At 34.4% G+C, this 21338-nt stretch overlaps 1 protein-coding gene across 6 annotated transcripts in view; it reads left to right on the forward strand.

Annotated features, from left to right (window-relative positions):
- The window catches only part of SLC6A15 (solute carrier family 6 member 15), a 39057-nt gene that overhangs the window by 15823 nt on the left and 1896 nt on the right, over positions 1–21338 (forward strand). For all 6 annotated transcript variants that reach the window (XM_083815668.1, XM_083815671.1, XM_083815669.1 and 3 more), the window contains 9 exons: positions 3556–3713; positions 4201–4327; positions 6373–6554; positions 8418–8528; positions 11748–11989; positions 12091–12283; positions 13259–13451; positions 15977–16136; positions 20540–20702. In XM_083815668.1, coding sequence (XP_083671794.1) covers positions 3556–3713; positions 4201–4327; positions 6373–6554; positions 8418–8528; positions 11748–11989; positions 12091–12283; positions 13259–13451; positions 15977–16136; positions 20540–20702 — 1529 coding nt within the window. The remainder of the gene's footprint in view (positions 1–3555; positions 3714–4200; positions 4328–6372; positions 6555–8417; positions 8529–11747; positions 11990–12090; positions 12284–13258; positions 13452–15976; positions 16137–20539; positions 20703–21338) is intronic.

A 21338-nucleotide genomic window follows, 5' to 3' on the forward strand; every position in this document is an offset into this window, starting at 1 on the left:
CAGGAACTCCATCCTATCAGCTGGATAGACTATAAATATACTGATAAAACCTAAAACCTTTTATTAGAGTTTTCCTGATAAGAGTCATTAGTGTTTTGTAATTGTGAATAGATTCAGTGTATACCTTTGGTATTTTGTTGAAACATCAAAAAAACAACAACAACAACAAAAAAGAAAACTGGCTGTGTTGTGCACAGTATTAACATTCACTATTTCCTGAAATCAAGAAATCATTTGTATTTTTGACGTTAATTCTAGTGAAGAAGTATGAGCTATATTTTTTATATATTTTATTTCTTATTGAGATGAAAATATATATTATATATATATATATATGAAAGTCAATGTTTAAGGCCAAAATATGCCAAAAAAGTGACTTTACAGTAGAAGAATTTTTAAACTGTAGAAAGCCGACATGGGGATATTGTACTACAGAATTGTAACCACAATAAATTGTTTATTTGGCAGATGTGGCAGACAATATGTATGTAAGTAATTTTAGTATGCTGTTCAAGGCCAGCATGTATAATGTATTGTTCTAATTCGAATAAAAGTGATCCTTATTTAATACTGCTACTCCAAGGACACGTTTTCATGGACTGGCAAATAAGAGACATGCTGAACTGTTTCCATGGTGATTCTGTTTTATCATGAAGTAAAGATATCTTACAGGTTATTGAAGTATGTCTTGCTTCAAGGGAAGGCTGAAACAAAATACTTGCTCAGAGATTCTGTGGTTTCACATGAATTATAGGACACAGAAGCATTCTGAAGCTTTGATACACAACTGTATATTCTAGCTGTGTCTAAACCACATTGTATTGAAAGCCAGATGTGCACCATTGTCCATTATGTCCTTCTTATGGGGAGGGACACAAGATCAGAAGGGAGCTCAGCAGATTTGAGTGATCAGAGGGCCAGTGTTTCAGGTCCTCTGCACAAGCTCTGCAGTATAGGGATAATCTCTGCTGGCCATCCAGATTGAATTACAGGGTTGTGTAATGTATAATGTAATGTGGATATAACACCACATTTATTTAACTCATTTAGTTGAATCTAATTGATAAATCTTGCTACTTAAGTTGATACTGCACCATAAAGCACCCACATCAGCCCAGTCTTTAAACATGTGCTTAACTTTGCAGCCTTGTGATTAAGGTTGTGGACTGGGACACTGAAGAGCTGGGTTCAGTTCCTGCTCTAGTGCAGTCATCCAGTGGGATACTGGGTAAGTCATTTAGGCCCCAATTTTTTTGAGATGTTTAGGCTTTTCTCTACCTAGCCATGAAACACCTATCTAATTAAGGCATCAGGTATCATTTACAGTAGTGTTACACTACTTAAAAAACTGTTGGTTTTCAGTGAATTATACAACCACATTTTGAAAGCTAGTGATGCCTAAGCTTCTGTATTTCATTTACAACGTGAATTAACAATACAGTTCTGTCTCACAGACATTTTTGTGGAATGATGGTGATAAATGAAGGGTACTTAATGGTATTATATGTCTTATATATTTTTAGACAGATAGTCATCCTCATTTTGGAATGTTGTTACTCTGTTTCTCAGTTTTCATCACATTTATATCTGTCTCGTCTCTTTTTGCACTGTTGAAAGGAAGTCCTTTGTGTTCATTCCATTATGTGCACGTATGAGATGAACCAGAAGAGATGCCAGAGTACTGATTGAGAATGTAGCTGCTGTTGCAGAACAAATAATAATTGCATACTTAAGTAGACAGTATATACTGTACTGATATTGGTAGATAGAACATGGAATTTGTCTCTGTGAGGTAGCATTGTATCCTCAAAATCAGTACTTTGTTCAGAACATAGTTTTTGAACAAATGCTGATCAAGCATTATCATTGCTTTGTCATGCAAATAAAACTCAAGAAGCTACTTCATTGCTAACAATGGTGTATAGACTCTAGGGTAAATAAGATCAATAGGTTCTTTGTCTGGTCCATCAGTAGTTTTTCTCAGATTTTCTTCCTCTTCTCTTTTTCCTTATTTTTCTTAGTATCAAGACTTCAGTTACTCCACGCTTAGGATCTTTATAAAATCTTTGTAAGCAAAACTGATGTCCTGTTCATAAATATTTCATGAAGAGCAAAATAGCAAATGGACCTAAATAGGAGCAGATGGCACCAGAAAATCTGAGGCCTCTGCACAGTTTACAAAATTTTAAATTTTCTTAAATAAAGCCTATTCCCTGAGAATAAGTCACCTACTAAGGACATGTAAATTTCAGTGTATTTTGATAGATTCATGAAAAAAAAAAAACCACCAAAAAAAAAACCTAGAAAGGTGGCACTGAGTAAAGGAACTTAAAGTAGGACTTAGCTAGAGGCGGATAAATCCCAAATTAGCTTCTGAACTGTGCTCAGCTTCTCTCTTGTCACAGAGGTGAATAGGCTGACTGGACAACTTCATAGCTGTGTCTCTGGGTTATCAATTTGTAGCCTTGCTTTGACGTATTACAGTCTGCACCTCTTGTGCTTCTCTTTAGCCTTACAATGGTTGTGATCAACAGACTTAGGCCCTTTGAGCTGGGTGGACAGCACAGTACCCTCCCTATATTGCAGCATAATTGTCACGTGAAAATTAGGTGCCATATTGCTAATTGCTCATGTCTAAATGTTGTGTTAGCTCTAGTCCTAAATACTCCTCATCAGAAAGGATCAAGTTTGGCTCTGAACTGCCAGTGCACTTAGCATATGGATATATTTTGCTTGGAAGTAGTTTTGCTGAAATAAATGGAGATTCATCCCAAAGTTAGAATTGTATATGACGACTTCCTGGGAATACAACATTGAAAAGAGGATTTGTTTCACTTATATATGTCTAAAGATGAAGTAAGAGTTGCGTTTTCAAATGTCTTTAAGAAGAGCTTGTGAGTACTGCAAGGGGGCTATCTGGACCTACAGCATGCCATTTCATTTCCACCTCATGTCTCTGGTATTTGTCTGGAGCCTGGTATAAATGGGCCCATACAGTTCTTTGCTTAGCTGAATAGTATCACTGTTCTGCACACTGGGAAATCCCCTTTCCGAGCATCTTAGGTGCATGTGGAGAGAGGAACACTATGGTCTTCTGAAACTGTGATGAAGATTGGATGTAATTCAGAGTGTTGTAACAGCACAGCATGCTCTGTATTTCCCTTATAAATTCAGTCTGGCTGGTTTGTTACAAACCCAGATTTAGAGTTTCTTTAGGAAATGTTGATTTAGCTCCTGAAAGTTTGACCTAAAACATTTGTGAATATGCCCAAATTTTCATGCAAGCAAACAACTAGATTAGGTAATGACTCACTTTTAGTGAGGTTTGCCTCAAAATATTACAGTGCTTTAGAAATAAGATGCCTATGTGTTTTTCTTACTTTACAAGATTTGTGGCCAAGATCCAGTTAAAAATACTCTTTGCATGCAGTAGAGAGGGCTTTGTCATGAATGACACTAACTCAAACTGGAAGATATTAGATGGTCTCATATGAGTTGTGTTAGATTGTGACTCTTCCTACACTCTCTCTGATTTCTACTTTGTTCCCATTGTAGGTGCCTATCTTGTGCCATACTTAATCTTGCTACTGATCATAGGGATTCCACTCTTTTTCTTGGAGCTTTCCGTGGGGCAGAGAATCCGCCGAGGGAGTATTGGTGTATGGAATTATATCAGCCCCAAACTTGGAGGAATTGGATTTGCAAGCTGTGTAGTAAGTTTTTTACTGTAACTGTGTGATTTATGTCCAATCTGTGTGATCTGAAGTCTGTTTTGCTACAAGAAATGGACAGCGATCTGTAGCTGGGCTTCAGGGTCAATGTACAATGTTTTTGGAAGATACTAAAACATATTAGCACATTAAAATGGTTATATGGATGTTTGTAAAACCCATTAACTAGTATTTTTGTATTTTTGAAATTAAGAACTATGGAACACCTTAGACATCTGGGAGAAAAATAGCCTGTAGAAATATAGGTGTCTCATGATAAATAGGGAGAAAAGTGAAAGTGTAACAAATTGACATTAGATACTGTAATGGTGAAAGCCATCAAGTTCTTATTTTAATGAAAAATAGGTTCAGTGTCTGATGAGCAGAAATGTGCAAAAGTAAGTTCAGTAGGTGTTTGTTTGTTTGAATTTACAAATGTAGTTATTAAATGTAACTTTTTTGGTATGTCTTTTTTTTTTTTTTTTAATAGGTATGCTTCTTTGTGGCCCTGTACTACAACGTCATTATTGGATGGAGTCTGTTTTACTTTTCCCAGTCTTTTCAGCATCCATTACCGTGGGACCAGTGTCCTTTAGTTAAAAATACATCCCATACCTGTAAGTCTGTAATATATTAATGTTTTAAAAATCATCCAAATACAATTCTACTCATTAAGTAAAAGCAAGTTTTTCTGCTGAATTTCACTGGATTTCCACAAAGGCTTACTGGAGAAAAAAATATGAATTAAAAGTCTGCTTTCAGAACTATCTCTCTTTTTAAATATATATATATATGTATACACACATAGCTGGTTGTTATTAACATAACTGAAGAGAACTAAAGAGAAATTTTTGTATAAAAAACTGATATTGAATTTTAATAAGATTTCACATTATGATATATGGAAAAATTTAAAACAAACTCATCTAGGATATATACTGTATTTGGAAAGGAACATCACTGTCAACAAGATTTTAAAGAGTAATAAAATTATGTGTTACTTAGTGTGTTGCAGGAAGAAAAATATGGTTTTTCAATTTTTTTTTTTCTGATTTTGATACTGTTTTTCAGGATTACTTGATGAAAAACAAAGGTGCAAGAGGGGTGTTTCTCCATTTCATTTAGTATGCATCTCCATTTCATTTAGTTTAGTATATTTCATTGTGAGAAAGCAGGAGGCGCTGCATTACAAAAAAAAATAAAAAATGCAGAAAATAGAAAATTGTAAACGTCAGTGAAATGCATGTAATAAAAGCCCAGTTTGCTTTGTAAACTGGTAGCAATAGAATCAGTGGTTTGTTGCAATAATAAGACGTATTATGCAACAGCACTAAAAGTTCCACGTGCCTTAGTTTTGGTTATCTCATAATATTTGCACACTTTGCATTTGTCTTGCTCTTGAAATATTATTATTATTATTTTCATTTCTTTTTATATTGGAGATTAAATTTTTATTAATAACTTTTGTGTTTTTCCCTTTTAATGAAGAGCCTAACCAGGGACATTTGGAAAGCTGTACAGTGTTTTTATTTAAAGAGTCTTTCCGAGAGTTGTTTCCTTCAGTTATTTGAACCAAATAGTCATTTGAAACAAATTCAGTTATTTGAAACAAACATTTGTGAATGTTTTTACTCAGTTAAATCGACTGTATTCCACAAGCTATTGTCCATTAATGAAGCCACAGTTTTTGTCTGATTACATGCTCTTATCCTGCCCAAATCATAAGACATAAAGTCTCAATTGAACTTCAACAGAGATCATTTAAACTAAGCTAAAACACAGAAAAGCACTACATTTGATAACATCCTATCACTTTTGACATTTTATTTCAGAGAAGATCTGGCACCTGTGTTAAGTTTCTTAAAATTGCTGTATTTTTCCTTTCTTTTCATTAATTACCTTGGCATAGGACCTAGCTTAGAGATATGATTGGTTGTCAAATAAAGATAAATTATTAAATATATATATATATTTTCTTTGAAGATTTCATTCTATTTCTGTGTTCTACATGTCTAGATGCACAAAATTTCTTAAGCTGTTAACATGAATAAGGCAGAATTTTAGTATAATGAAAAAAATCACTTTGGAACAGAAAGCAACTTTCATTTGCACGTAGCTGTGTAGGAGCCATTTTCTTCTTCTTTCATCACTTTGATATCATTATTTTATTGATTTTGCATTTGTAATTATGTTCCAATTGATTTGAGTGTCATATCAAAGCAGACACAATTGAGAAAGTTTTTAATGTTTTTTTTTTTCAAAATTAAGATAATCCAGCTTTCATATTCAGAGAGTTTTCATAGTATGTAAGTCACAGTTTTGTATATCGAAAATCTATTCTTATGTGTAAAAAATGAAATGTGTTTATCCAGCTCTCCATATTATTTAGTACTTAATTCATAGATAAATTCTGCCTAGGACTTGGATTGACCACATGCAGAGGAATATGTTAAAGTGTTTGAAAAAGCTATATCCAGGGCTTTCAACCAATAGCAGTTTCTTTTTCTTTTAGAGAACATCCTAGGACTCTGTGAATTCAGTTTCTAAGTAAATGATGATAGGACAATTGCAAGTATTGGGAATTAATATAACCTCGCTAAAAAGTGTTGGTAAAATAGTTCTGTCCTGAACCCATTCTTTACTTGCTAACGTCTCTTGACAGTTGTGGAGCCAGAGTGTGAAAAAAGTTCTGCAACAACTTATTACTGGTACAGAGAAGCACTGAATATTTCCAGCTCGCTTTCAGAGAGTGGGGGTTTAAACTGGAAGATGACTATCTGCTTGCTGGCTGCCTGGGTCATGGTATGCCTAGCCATGATCAAAGGCATTCAGTCTTCTGGGAAAGTGAGTATGCTGTTTACCTAAATGACAGTGATTTCCTTTGAAACACTGAAGATCTACTTCGCTAAGTTTTTGTTCACCGCACCCTCTGTCTGCTCTTTCATGAAATGTGTAGGAGTAAGATGGAAACTGTGAGTCACCCCAGTATTTGTATAATCTCTACTATCTTAGTAGTTAGGCATTAAAATTGTAGTAATTCTCATGGGAACTATAGTAATTTAGTGGGAATTGAGATGTGAAGAAGAATCATTTTTGTTCTCATCAACATAACTGTTGCAATTAACTGCACCTCAGCATTGTTGAACTGTTAATGCAGCATGAGCTTGCATGCTTCTGAATATCTAAGGAATTAAGTTTCCATGTATATCTATACTCTCACTGTGATTGCAGTGCACCCAGGCCGTCAAAATTCCCTGTCATTTGCTTTTTATTGTTAATGTCATTGGCATTCATCCTTCTGTCATTATCACAGCTTCTTTTCAGAATTCTGGATTGTTTCTTTTGACTAATGGCTAACCATCCCTTTGGATCTGAGTACATGACTTTGTCTTCTTTCCTGTTCATACTGACAGATAGGTTGGCTAGTGAATGATTTGCTAGCTCTGTTGATCTCAGTGGGATTTTCAGATGAAGACTAATCTGTTGTTAATTCCTGACACCTACAAAATTCTTTGCTATTAGGAGTTTTTGAGCTGAGGTGGAACTTTCTGTGGCCTTTTTAGTATATTTCAGTTAAAGAAACAACTTGCAACTTTAGCAAGAGAATCATTTTACATAAACTTTAAACCATGGGATAAATGTGCTTTTCAATGATGTAGAATGAAAAATCATATCTGATTATTGATTTTTTGTTTCCTCTCTTTGTTTGTCTGTTAGTCAAAGCAATATTGCTTTCTTGTTTTTATGTTTCAAACCTATGAGATCTTGATTCGTTTCTGTACATTAGAGAATATACCCATATTTCTTTCTTTCTTTTCTTTCTTTTTCTTTCTTTCTTTCTCTTTCTTTCTTTCTTTCTTTCTTTCTTTCTTTCTTTCTTTCTTTCTTTCTTTCTTTCTTTCTTTTTCTTTCTTTCTTTTTATTTTCTTTCTTTCTTTTTCTTTCTTTCTTTCTTTCTTTTTCTTCTTTCTTTCTTTTTTTCTTTCTTTCTTTCTTTCTTTCTTTCTTTCTTTCTTTCTTTCTTTCTTTCTTTCTTTCTCTTTTTCTTTTTTCTTTCTTTCTTTTTCTTTTTCTTTCTTTCTTTCTTTCTCTCTTTCTCTCTTTCTCTCTTTCTCTCTTTCTCTCTTTCTCTCTTTCTCTCTTTCTCTCTTTCTCTCTTTCTCTCTTTCTCTCTTTCTCTCTTTCTCTCTTTCTCTCTCTCTTTCTCTCTTTCTCTCTTTCTCTCTTTCTCTCTTTCTTTCTTTCTTTCTTTCTTTCTTTCTTTCTTTCTTTCTTTCTCTCTCTTTCTTTTCTCTCTCTCTCTGTTTCTCTCTCTTTCTCTCTTTCTCTCTTTCTCTCTTTCTCTCTCTCTCTCTCTCTCTCTTTCTCTCTTTCTCTCTTTCTCTCTTTCTCTCTTTCTCTCTTTCTTTCTTTCTTTCTTTCTTTCTTTCTCTCTCTCTCTCTGTTTCTCTCTCTTTCTCTCTCTCTCTCTCTCTCTCTTTCTCTCTTTCTCTCTTCCTTCCTTCCTTTCTTCCTTCCTTTTCTAGTACAGTCATGTAATCTTGCTCTCTTCTGAAGAGATGAGGTGAATGGAACATGTTTTATATATTTCTGAGAATATACAGTTTTCAGTTCAGACATATATCCAAAAGATACAGGATAGAGAATGAAACTGTTGAAAATAAAGTTCATGGGTGTCATTTTAAATTTCTTCTTAATGTTTTTCAGATAATGTACTTTAGTTCCCTTTTTCCTTATGTGGTACTTCTGTGCTTTCTGATCAGAGGATTGCTCCTTAATGGGTCATTAGATGGAATTCGTCACATGTTCACACCTAAGGTATGTTCTTAATTTCTGTTTGAAGTGTGTTTAAACTTTCAGTGCCAGTTTGACCATTTATGACTGCTCTCAGATAAGCTTATTGCCTTCATAGAAGATTGACCATTTTTGTGTCTGGCGTAATTGCTGTTGACCTCAGCAACACAGTATCAAGCCATAACATCCAAAGACTCAAAAATGTTCCAAGGGTGTGTGTGTGGAGTTACCTTCCCAGAGTTGGCTGCCTTTACAAATCTAAGCAACCAAAAGTGCTATTTATAGGAATTAAGATGTTTAGAAAGCTCCATAAGTTGGCCAAATGCTTAAAAGAGAAGTGAATCACAGAATCAAAGAATCATAGAGTCATAGAACTGCTTGGGTTGGAAGGGACCTCAAAGATCATCTAGTTCCAACCCCTAGCCATGGACAGGTATGCCACCCAGTTCAGTTTGCCCAGTGCCTCATCCAACCTGGTCTTGAACACATCCAGGGATGGGGCATCCACAGCTTTTCCGGGCAACCTGTTCCAGTGCCTCACAACCCTCTGAGGGAAGAGTTTCCTCCTAATATCTAATCTAAATCTCCCCTCTTTTATTTTAAAACCACTTCCCCTTGTGGTCCCCCTCATTATCAGCCCAAACAAAAAGTTGCTCTCCATCTTTTTTATGAGCCCCCTTTAAGTAATGAAAAGGTGCAGTGGGGTCTCCTCAGAGTGTTCTCTGAATGCTTTTTTCTGGGATGTCACAGTGAAATGCATCACCTTGAATGCTGTCATGGATTTACATATTTAATTTGAACTTTTTGAAAAGGTTGCTCATTTATTTAGAAATAAACTTCACTTGCTTATCATTGCTTTACAGAGTTCTGGTTCTGCAGGAATTTGTAGACTGCTCAGTCAAATTTGGGGAAATTTGAGGAACAGAGAAATGTAGTGCTTATGGACAAAGATGAATTCTATAGCAGAGATGGAATGCAGACCTTTTTGATGTTATAATATGGTTTATCAATGACAGTATTAATACTTTCTTTAACTAGAACCACTAGATACCACTAGATACTGAGAGGGAATCAATACTGAAACTCCTCTTTAATATCAACCCCGCATCCTTCAACTATTTCGTCTTCCATGAGTTAGTCCTAAAATAAGTTGCAGTTGATGCTCACTTTGTAGTTACTTGATAGTTTAATCATAAAATTGTTAAATTGTTTCAAATGTTCAGATAAACAATCTTGAAAGAAATCCCCCTTGCCACCCTTGGTTTTCAATTATATTTCTCAAAAAGTTGTGGTTTAAATTTGAGGTTAGGAAGTCTGTAAGTCACATAGAGTATGTGTAGATATAAACCTTAAAAGTATTTTCATTATAATCCCTGAATATTTCTGTACTTGAACAATAGTTTGGACCTTAGGTTCACTGGAAACTACCTGAAAGAATTTAGACTGTTGTCATTTCCATTTGCTCCATTGTGCTAACAGCTGATTTGGGCAGGTAGACTAAAACGGACGGGTAAAGTGATCTGGGTTGAAAATAATCCAGGTTGATAGATAGGAGAGGGTCTTTGATTTAGCCTCTATTAGTTCAGCAAATAGATCACAACACATTTCCACAAAATAGTTGTGTCAGCACAGCAGAGGACTGGCACACTGGTGCAGGTGTGAGAGCACAGGGCTAATGAAGAAGGAGCAAATTTCTCTCTTTGGCATGGCTGTTGACCAAAGCAGAAATTCAAAATAATAGCCTTAATGAAAAAAAAAAAATCAAATAAAGAAAGGTGCATGAAAAGACCAGTGAATTAATGCAATTAAAATATAGGGCTGTGTATAGCTTAAATACAGAGCTCCCAAAATTTCATAGTTAATATCTTACAATAACAAATCAGTTACAATTTTGCTTTGAAACACTAGGCAATGTTTATCTGAGAGCGTAATGCCTTTGATGATACTAAACAAGATATTGAAGAAAGTGAAAAGTGTTTAAAAACCATTTACAATTTCGTGAAATTAAAACTATTCCTATAGCTCCCTCTAGTGGCAAAACTCTAACATGACTGTTTGATACAGGCAGGTTAACAGGCAGGTTAAAGTAGGTGTAACAGACACGTACAACATAATTATAAAAAAAAATAAATATGTTGGGAAAAAGTTTAGTGTAATAAAACTCTTTATTTCAAATGTATTTTAGCTATGTATGTAAAAGGTTAAAGAAGATATCTATTATCTATACAGCAGCAGGCTTTTTTTATTCTTAGAGTGAGACAGTCTTCTGATGCTAGCATCTTCATGCTTTTTAGATTTACCGTCTTCAATAAGGTTTGGGTTTCAGAAAAAAAAAAAAATGAAAAAAAGTCATATTTGCAGAAGTAAGGTCTTTTACTGTTAGATGAATGGAGGCCCTGGATCAACTTCCGACAGTCTAATGTTGAAGTCTTGCATGCACTTCTTTTTTCCAGTGCAGACTTGAGAAAGATCTTAGATAGATGATGACTCATAACTTTAAACAAAGATATTTCTCGAAGTCTGGTCATCTGAAGAGCAATTTTATAGAGTTAACATTTAAGCTCTTAGATAAAAGTCTTAGTTGTCCCTCAAATATATCACTCATTTTACTTGATAAGTTCAAAGCATCTAGCTTAAGGGAGATTTGATTTCTGCACTGTACAGGTTCTGGTGGCCAACATTTATTTTACATGTTGCGTTTTTCTTTACATATTTGCATGAATTGTAGTAGAATTCCATATAAACATGTGTATGTATGTCATAGTAACCTTTTTAAAACAAAACAAAACAAAAAGGTAGCAACAACCAAAACAACTTTCAACATACGTATTACATTTATAAAAGGGTTGGCCATCCCCAAATAAATCTTAATTCAAATGTTCATCAGTACAGGTACTGTAATAAAAGAGAGTACCAAAACCAAACCCAAACAGATGTTCTCTGATTTCATGGTGTAACTAGCTGCAAGTTAAATTATTGTATAGATCCATTAGTATCTCATTTTTTGGAACATACTGTATAGCATGTTTCTTTTTAAGGATTATATTGCATAAAATCAATGCAAATTTTGGCCCATAAGTGCACCCAATTTTAGGTGTCACATTCAGCTTTATCACAATGAAAATGTATTTGTAGTGGAATATTAGCATTTTAGGATGTAGGTTTTCTTCATGTTTTTGTGTTCTTTTCATGTAATAGAAATGCATTTTATAGCTGACATCTATTGTATCTAATTTCAAACAGCTTGAAATAATGCTGGAGCCCAAGGTCTGGAGAGAAGCTGCTACTCAGGTGTTCTTTGCCTTAGGGCTCGGATTTGGTGGAGTCATTGCCTTTTCAAGCTACAACAAGAGAGACAACAACTGCCATTTTGATGCTGTACTGGTGTCCTTCATCAATTTTTTCACTTCTGTGCTGGCAACCTTGGTGGTGTTTGCAGTTCTGGGCTTCAAAGCCAATATCATAAATGAAAAATGTGTTATCCAGTATGAATATCCATTTTTAATTACTACTTTAATGGCAAATTTCATTTATGAATGCACACAGATCATCACGTTTGATTTCTTTATTTTGTTGTGTTTCACAGAAATTCAGAGAAGATTTTAAAACTTTTGAAAACAGGCAATCTGAGCCAGGATATGATCCCACATCATATCAATTTCTCAAGCATTACAGCAGAAGATTACAATTTAGTTTATGACATTATTCAGAAAGTTAAGGAAGAAGAATTTGATTCACTTGGTCTGAAATCTTGTCAAATTGAGGATGAACTTGACAAGGTGAGAGTGATAAGTACATATTAATTACAAAGATTATGAATAGAGGAATATTTGCAAGTCCAAAATAAACTGTGGGGTATACCCACACAGAATATTGATACTGTGTACCTATAGAGATTGATATGAAAACATGATTCTGTGCAGGGTCTCACTCGAGCTGAGGTGAGCAATTCTGTGTCTGATGTCTTAATACGGTCTGCTTTCTAGTGTATTTTGATCATAACATTGCTCCTCAAGAGGCAATACAGTTTTAAAGATCTGTTTCACCACAGGCATTTTTCCAAAGTCTAAATAGAGACATTTATTCAACATCTCAAACTATGGTATCTTTCAATGTCAAGATATCATTGCTAAATATAAATATGATTTTATTGGAAAGGAAAAGTTATTCTTTATTACATATTTTTAATTAACATTATCATATTTGAAATCTTTATTATAAACCAGATTTGGAAAAGAAAGTTTTTGACCTTTTTGACCTTCACTTCAGAGGGAGTTCCAGTTTTAAACACTGACCTCTGTGCAGTTGCATCAACATCTGAAGCTAAAATATCAGATTGGCAACTTAGACATTAAAAAGTTCAGTACTACTTCTACCTTTTTAATCTGAAGCAAATAAGTATAGAAATGAAATCCTTTCTATACTAACAGGAGAGACTAGAGTGTATTTTGTAGCCATCCAGTATAATAGCTCTGTGCAAAATTATCAGTGAAAGAGCAAAAAAATATGTTGTTAATATCGATCAACGTACAGATTGTCAGCCAAATCCAGTATGTCAGTAAATAGTACTAATTAAATTTGCATGGATGGAAGAATCATATGTTAGATAGCAGGTAACTCTCCCTTCAAGATTTAATCAATTGACAAACATGAAGTCAAACTGTCACTCTAAAAAAAAAATTAAAAATACACTGTCTGAATTATAATGTGTTATTTATTTATTTATTTATTTATTTATTTATTCTCACTGACAGGCTGTTCAAGGAACTGGTTTAGCTTTTATTGCCTTTACAGAAGCAATGACCCACTTTCCTGCTGCTCCCTTCTGGTCAGTCATGTTCTTTCTCATGTTGGTGAATTTGGGACTAGGAAGTATGTTTGGAACCATTGAAGGCATCATCACACCCATTGTTGATACCTTCAAAGTTAGGAAAGAAATTCTTACTGGTGAGTTTCACAGCATTTCTTTTCTCAACAGAGCAGTAAGCTTAAAATTGTTTTGGAGAGTATGAAGTTTTGTTCGTTTGTTTATTTTGACATGAAAGTTTTTAGTACTTACATTTAACAGACAAGGAAATCACTGTACATCCATGCAGACTGTACATCCATGCACATGCATGTTAATATCTGCAAGTAAATCCTTTTTCTGAATGCTACAAGAGCGGGAGTACTCTAGAACTTCAATTTAATATAGAATTTCTGTTAGAATTTTCTTTACATTAAGCTGTTCTGAGCTCTTCCAGAATACTTTCCATTCTAGCCTGTGTCACAGATCAGGGAAACAAAGCCAAAGGAATGATTGAAAATACATTGAAAATCATGACAAATTATTTCAATAAAGCTAAATGGAATCTGAAAATATGATGAAATATTTATTATATTAAAAATAAGTGCAGTTACTTCAGTTGCCCTCCAGAGCCACTTTTTTTTTTTTTTTTTTTGCTGTTGAATATGTAAAGGGTCTTGAACAAGGATTTTTTTATTTTCCGTTTTCTAATGCCTGAAGTCATGTGAGGTATAGCTTGTTCGTGTACCTCGGATTGTCTTGTAGCAATTTCTTTTTGAAATATGAAATCAGCATAAAATATGAAAGTTAGGTTTCTGAAAATTTTCAGGACAGCTGCGAGACACTTGGTGTATTATGGCAGATTTGGATTTTCTATCAATAGCTAGGACAAGAGGGATAGAAAATTATAAACTGCTTTAATATTTTCTAGCTCTATGGAAGAAATAGTATGTTTTCTAAGAGTTAACCTCTGGTACAGCAGAACCCTGCTCTTTTCTGACTGCTGAGTACTTAGGTAATAGGTAATTAACTGAACACATGGATTTTTTTTTTTTAATTTATTTTTTATTTTTTGCTTTGTTTGATCTAAGAATAAAATTATTCATAAAGATTAACCAGCTGATTTTTCTTGAGTCTGAACCTATTGAGCACTTTTTTTTTTTTAAATATGTTTTTAAATTCATACTGAATAACCAATGTGGCATTTAGAAATTAGCTATTTGCCCTAAGTATATATGCAAATACTACGTTATATGGTTATTACTCTGGAATAATGGAATATTTTATAGTAATTCCTTGTTATGGAATTTGACAAAAAATATATATATTAAGAAGATAATATATAAAGATATAAAGATAAAATGAAGATATAAATAAAAATATAAAGATATAAAGAAGATATGAAGAAATATACAAGAACTGCTTTTCTCTGCTAATATTTTTGTGTTATATATGCATGATTTTTACTACTTCAGTCAGTTGTACTCAAAGTATTAAAACATAACATAATGTTTTTATAATTAACTTATATACTGGAATGCCTGGGTTAAGCTTCATATAATATCAGTGGGACTTAATAAGGATTATGCTTGCACTAGAGTTTGTGTTTAAAAACCACAAATTGTCATTTTATAGAAGTACTGCATTACATTTGCAACTTTTTTCACTATAGTTCCACTTCAGTTTTCAGGGAAACCAACTCATACGCTTAAAGTTAATTTTGTGCTCAAGTATTCCAAATTGGAGTCTGCATGTATACGTGCTGAAGAGTGTACCTACCAGAGTGTAGTTTACAACTGAAGGTGCATGTTTTTTGGGTGGGTGGTAAGACGTGATGGAAGAACATAAAAATAACAAGGATTTCTAAATTTGCTTATATGCAATTCTTCTAAAATTCTTTTCTCAGGGTTAGTAATAAAACAGTGTAATTAATGAAACTGACATTGGGGAGATTTTATCTGTGTTGAAAAGAGTGATCATCTTATACCACAATATTTTAAAAAGTGTCACTGTCTTCCTTTCATTATTTTAATCAATTACAAATAGCTGGAATTTGTACAATGACTATATTCTGTATAAGGGTATTTCATACTTTTGCTCGGATTTCTCTCACTTAATTTTAGACTGTGTAGGTGCATCCTTAACCTTAGTTCTCAGTGGAAGAGAAAAAAAGGGCACTTAAGTGGGAGAATCAGTTTTGCTCGGCCTACAGCTGATTTCACAATTTATTGAAATTTGACTTATTTTATAGCTGCTTCAGCATTCAAACCTATTCTTGATGGATTTAGTAGCAAAAAAAGTTATATTGAGATTGATTATGTAGGTGATCTAGTGACCAAATAATATGACGCTCAACAGTTTTCTTTATTTTAGCCTTGCAGTCACACTAAGTGAAATATTTATTGAGATATAGTCCTTTGATTAACCTGTGCTGCTTAATGGGGGCTGCTGTAATATGGCAATTCCAGTAATTACTTCTGGTTTCATGACATTTCTGTTTCATAAGGGAGAGGTAAGATTCCTAATATTCTCAAAATTGCCACCAAAAATAAGGAAAGTGATAACTTTCATTATATGAAATAAGGTGTTAAAGTACAACTTTGCTATATCAAACTCTCTCTTCATTTCCTCTTTTTCTGTGGAAAATTGTAATTATTACAGTTTACAATTCTGTCCTTCATTCCAGTCATCTGCTGCTTGGTAGCATTTTTTATTGGCCTGATCTTTGTGCAGCGCTCTGGAAATTATTTTGTCACGATGTTTGATGACTACTCAGCTACTCTGCCCCTGCTTATTGTGGTCATTTTGGAGAACATTGCAGTTACCCGAATTTATGGAATAGAAAAGTAAGTGAAGAAAATGTATTTCCCTGTCTGCATCAACAGTATTCAATACAATATTTATCGTTATTATAATTTTATAGCACCAATTATTTTGTATGTACACATAAATTCAAGCCAATAGAAAGATATCCCAATCTAAGGAGAGCCTTGCAAACTGACTATTACACAAAGATAGGGAAGAAAGCAAAACAAAATGAAAGCAGTAGGAATTAAGGATGAAAACAGGAATTTATCTTTGCAGTTGTTTCTTGCTGGTTTGTGCGACTGTAAAAGTATTATTCTTGGTATGATAAGGGAGTCAAAGTGTGTCAATCTGGACTTGAATCAAGTCTTCCTTTAAGAACAGGTTAGAACCTTAGGATCAAGGTATAATGCATCAGGACAGTGTAGTGAAACTCAAAGAACAAACTACAACAGGGCCACAAAAAGGAGAATAAGGTAAAAAAGAGGTAAAATTAGAGGTAGAAAGGAGTCTGGATGGGTAAGTATGAGGAATCTATATATGAAAAGGACACCAAGAGAAGGATTTCAAGAAGTAATAACAACGGTCTAAGCAGCAGATGAGGAGGAACATTTTGAACAGATCTGCACTATTTTGCCTGAGAGAAGAACAAAGTAAAATAAGAAAGTTTCCATTTATTATCTAGATTTAGCTTGTGATGTTGTAGCAGTTAATTGTTCTTTGCATTTGTTGTGAGAGAGGGAATAGAGGAAATGATAGCAAAGAACAGGATCAAAACTTACATGGAAGCAGCACATTTGGCAATAAAGTTAAGTAACCTTCTATCAGTGATAACTGAAGAGAAGAGTAAAGAGCATCATGTCTCTCTAATTTATTTACATCATTTGACAGAGATCAACAGAATGTGTTCACCAAGTGCTACACTTTTAAGGAACAGAGGTGTTTGTATCAAAAATAACTCATGCCATCCACAGATAAAGCATGCTATATTAGTATGTTGAAGTAATTTAAACATTGGTGATTCTTTCATATATACAAAGGGTGACATAAATGGGTATTTTTTCTTTGACTTTTCATATGTTCAATCTGAGTAATCAACTAGTCCCTTGCTATAATGAAATAAAATTATAATAAGCAAATTTAATCATATTGTTTCTAGACATTTTTTCTGGTCTATGTAAATAGTGTCTGGACTACATACTCATTAATAAAGAATTTCTACCAAGGCCGAGTGTGTAAGTCTATAACTGGACACATACAAAACACCATGTAGATGTTTTTACACATGCAAACAAAAGATGATACAAGTCACCTTGGTATCAAGGTGCTATTGTCCAATCAAGTAGAGTTCCACTGTGTAGTGAGGTAGACACTCCAAGAATCACCAATTTACCAGTGATGAACTTGGTGTTTAGGAGTAGCTAAAATACGGTAATACTCTGTTTCTGTATCAGAGGGCAGTTGCTTGATATTTTCAGATGTTCTGACAGAATATAGTAAACAGTTAACAGACAGATTTCTTGTGCCTAATGACCACCTGATCATTTTTCTGGAGTATTCCTCTCATCTCTTCTGATGTATAAATTTCTCCAGAATATTTTTCTTCGTGAACCCAGCATTCTTGTTTGCAAAAACTGCCAGAATGAACAACCTCACGTTGTCATTAGCTGTAGTAGCTCCAAGGGGGGATACTCATAGATAAAGATCTGTGTATATGTAATATTAAAGTCTCTGATCGAATAGGAAAAGAAAAAGGAAAGAAAAGGAAAAAAAAAAAAAAGCATGCAAAGGGATTACAGCCAAAGGGTAGAAAAAAGGCAATATGTGGATCCTTGCAGCCAGGAAGACATAAAATGTTAGGTAATTATCAGTTAACATCATGAACCCTGGTCTTGCAAAGCAGCAGATATCAAATTTTGCATAAAATTCACAGAAAATAAAAATAGTGAAATGGAGCCAGAGATATTTATGGAATACATCACCCATAGATGGGGGACAATGCTTCTGAAGATACTTGGTAGAAAGTGTAAGGTTAGTGGGATATAAACACTGGAATAAGTGAAGTTAAAGGAGCTTGGTAGCTTATGAAAGAATTACTAGGGTGAAGAAGATGATGAAAGACTGAAAATGAAGAGAACAGATTTATGTTTCATTGGGTGAAGAGCTGGAAAGAGCAGAAAGAAAAGGCTATCTATAGAGAGCACAAACCATTTGTAAATTCAGCTTCTTTTTAACAATATGTTTCAGTGCAATGTAAACAAAGGATAGAATACCCCAAACTATGTGGTTCAAAAAATTTTTAAGTGTTTATTTGACAGTGACTTCACATGTGTAACTGCTTTCAAAACATGTTTATTGCTATAAGAATATTTTCCATGCACAAATTTCAAAAGAAAGTGGGACCACAAGGAAGTTAAAACAGAATCAGGGCTTGTGCACACTCCAAAAGAATTAGCTATAAAAATATTCTCCCTTTTTCTACTGGCTCTGGAACAATGTACTCCTCCATCAGGAATACAAAAATAGGAGTTTTGTTCGGCTCATAATTTGCAGTTTTGAGGAACAAGTAGGCAGATTTAAAACTTTGCAGTTTTATTTCAGCAGCTTATTTGATGCAAACCAGAGTTTATGTATAAAGCTTTTTTTTTACACTGCAACATGCATATAGGTTCAAAATTAATCCTGCAAAATTGATAATATGTGCTGTTTTTTATATGTGCTCAAAAGTGATGACACATACCTTAGCAAACAACTCATTAGACAATATAGGAAGATGTGAAAAAGAATCCTGTAAATTAGAGGTGAGTTTAAATATCTTTCCAGCATTGTCCAGCAAGCAGCCTACATGCTAAATTTGGTCCAATACATGCTCCCATTGGGCCTGCTTCTGAGAAGGAGAGGAGGACTGGTATCATCTCTTGCCTGGCAGATGTTCAACAGAGCAGCCTTACTGCTTTCTAGTGCTCATGTTGACAGTATGGCCAAGGAAGAGTAGGTGAATTGTAGCTATGGCTAGGTTTGGTCTACCTCAGAATTAGTCAGTGCCTCCTTTTTCTTATACCTCCACGTAAAAATAAAAACAGTCATAGGCTATATCCGTGACTTCTGCCTGCATCAACAATAGTAGGTGGTCTGGTCTGCTTCTGTAATTTCACTCTTTCTCTACTGCCTGGAGTACCTAAACTACTCGTGTCTTCTCATTGCAGCATAAGACCTTTCATGTGAGGTGGCACAGGATCTTAAGTTTGTGTTAGCTTCTGTAAAAGTGTCAGGGCAGAAGCAGAAAGAGAGCAAGGATTCTTGTGCAATCTGTGAGGTGAGGAGGTGGGGAAGACTGATTTCTCAGATCTTTTTTGCAGCAAGCTGTTCTCATGGGAGGAATGGCTAGATGTTCTTGGGAGAAGGGAGATCTCTATGCAGTCTCCCTCTGCGTACGAATGGGGCCCTGTGGTCTCACAGCATGGAAGGGGAGTGCAGCCTTTACAATATGGAACAGGAGGTGCAGCTTCCAAGATCATCCTCTTCTGAATGATTTTTGAATGTGATAGATGTGATGAGTTTTCCATCACTAACTTATCTTCAAATAAGTATCTTCAAATAATGTTGATATCCATATTGCATTAAAATAATAATAATAATAATAAAAAGGATATGTGCAGTTTTCTGAGTTGTAATCACACTTGGCAGAGTCCTCAAGTAGTTGCAGTATCCACTATTCAGAATAGAGGAGAAGGCTCAATTGTTAAGAATCTTTGCAGTATAGGCTTTCATAAAATGCAAGCTGTCTTTATGTATTTCCTGTACCACTCAACGTCGTTAATGGAAGCTAATAGAAAGTAGCTTGGTCTTCCAATTTTGCTTTGCTGATTGCATCTACAAGAAAAATTATTCTTGAGAAAATGGTAACACATAGTATCACTTGGATTCACAAATTCAGTGAACCTGTGTTTCAAGGGAATGTCTGAAAATGTGATCTCATTGGACAGGAAAGTTATAGATATTTCAGTTTCACTCTACTCATCCAGGAAGATCCAGAGCTAAAATTATGCATTTAATGCACCTCATGATGCCTCCAGTTTCCATTTTCTCTTCAGAAGTCTAGCATTGTAAGTTGGATCAGGCATTAAACTTGGATTCAAAACTGTTATTGAATAGAAGAGCATCACAGCTCTGTATTTTACTTCCAATTGTATTGGAATTTGTCTGATTCTTCAGAAGTCAAAGCTAGTTTACTAACTCACAGCACTGTGGAGTAATTCCTTCTGTTCATCTGTTCAGAACTGGTAATACAAGATCCATTTGTCAGCCCATCGTCAGCTGAAGTGCAGCCATTTGTATACATAAATTTTGTCAGCATGTCGCTTCAAATTAGGTGCTCTGTGTCAACTATAGTACTTGAAATTTAAGTGTACAGAGTAACAATAACCTTTTATTCCCTTCACAGATTTATGGAGGATCTGAAAGACATGCTTGGTTTTTCTCCAAGTCAGTATTATTACTACATGTGGAAATATGTTTCACCTTTAGTATTGTTATGTTTGCTGGTAGCTAGTATTGTCCAAATGGGATTAAGTCCTCCTGGCTATAATGCATGGATTGAAGACATGGTATGTATGTAACAGATGTCATCACCATCACAATGATCATATATGAAGTATTTCAGAAGTATGCAAAAAGACAAAAAAATTATGATTGCAAATTCAAATCATTATAAATAATGAAATGGTGCTTAACTGTCTTTTTAACTTTAAAGTACTTCTTTTGCTTTAAAATATAACTGCTTGACATGAATTTTTGTGTTTTTTTGTGAGTTTTAGTTTGTTATATGTTGGAAATGTTCTAAAGGACAAGAGATTTTGTTGACTTTCTTTAAATTTTATTTCATTGCAGAAAGCAGTTGGTAATAATGCTGAATAAATCATTTCAGATATCCCATCTTTTTTTTTTTTTCAGTTGGAACTAAATATTGAGATTAGCCATGTCATAATTTTCCCTACTTGGAGGCAGGTAGTATCTGCTGTGCCTTATTTGGAAAGCAGATTTGAATCTGTCCTGTGATCACCTTAAATGAATACCCCAACAGTCCAAATCTTGAGTTCAGTATGCCTCTACCTCGCAGGCTTGGGCTGTTCCTTTCCCTGTATAAAATTAAATGTTAATTGAGCTATTAGACAAACTAGTTTGTTGCCCAGAGATTCATGCTTGCAACAGAAGCATGCTTGTGAGGTAGAGCCATTGTCCCA

This window comes from Anser anser (assembly GCF_964211835.1).
Source record: "Anser anser genome assembly, chromosome: 1".
Taxonomy (NCBI): domain Eukaryota; kingdom Metazoa; phylum Chordata; class Aves; order Anseriformes; family Anatidae; genus Anser; species Anser anser.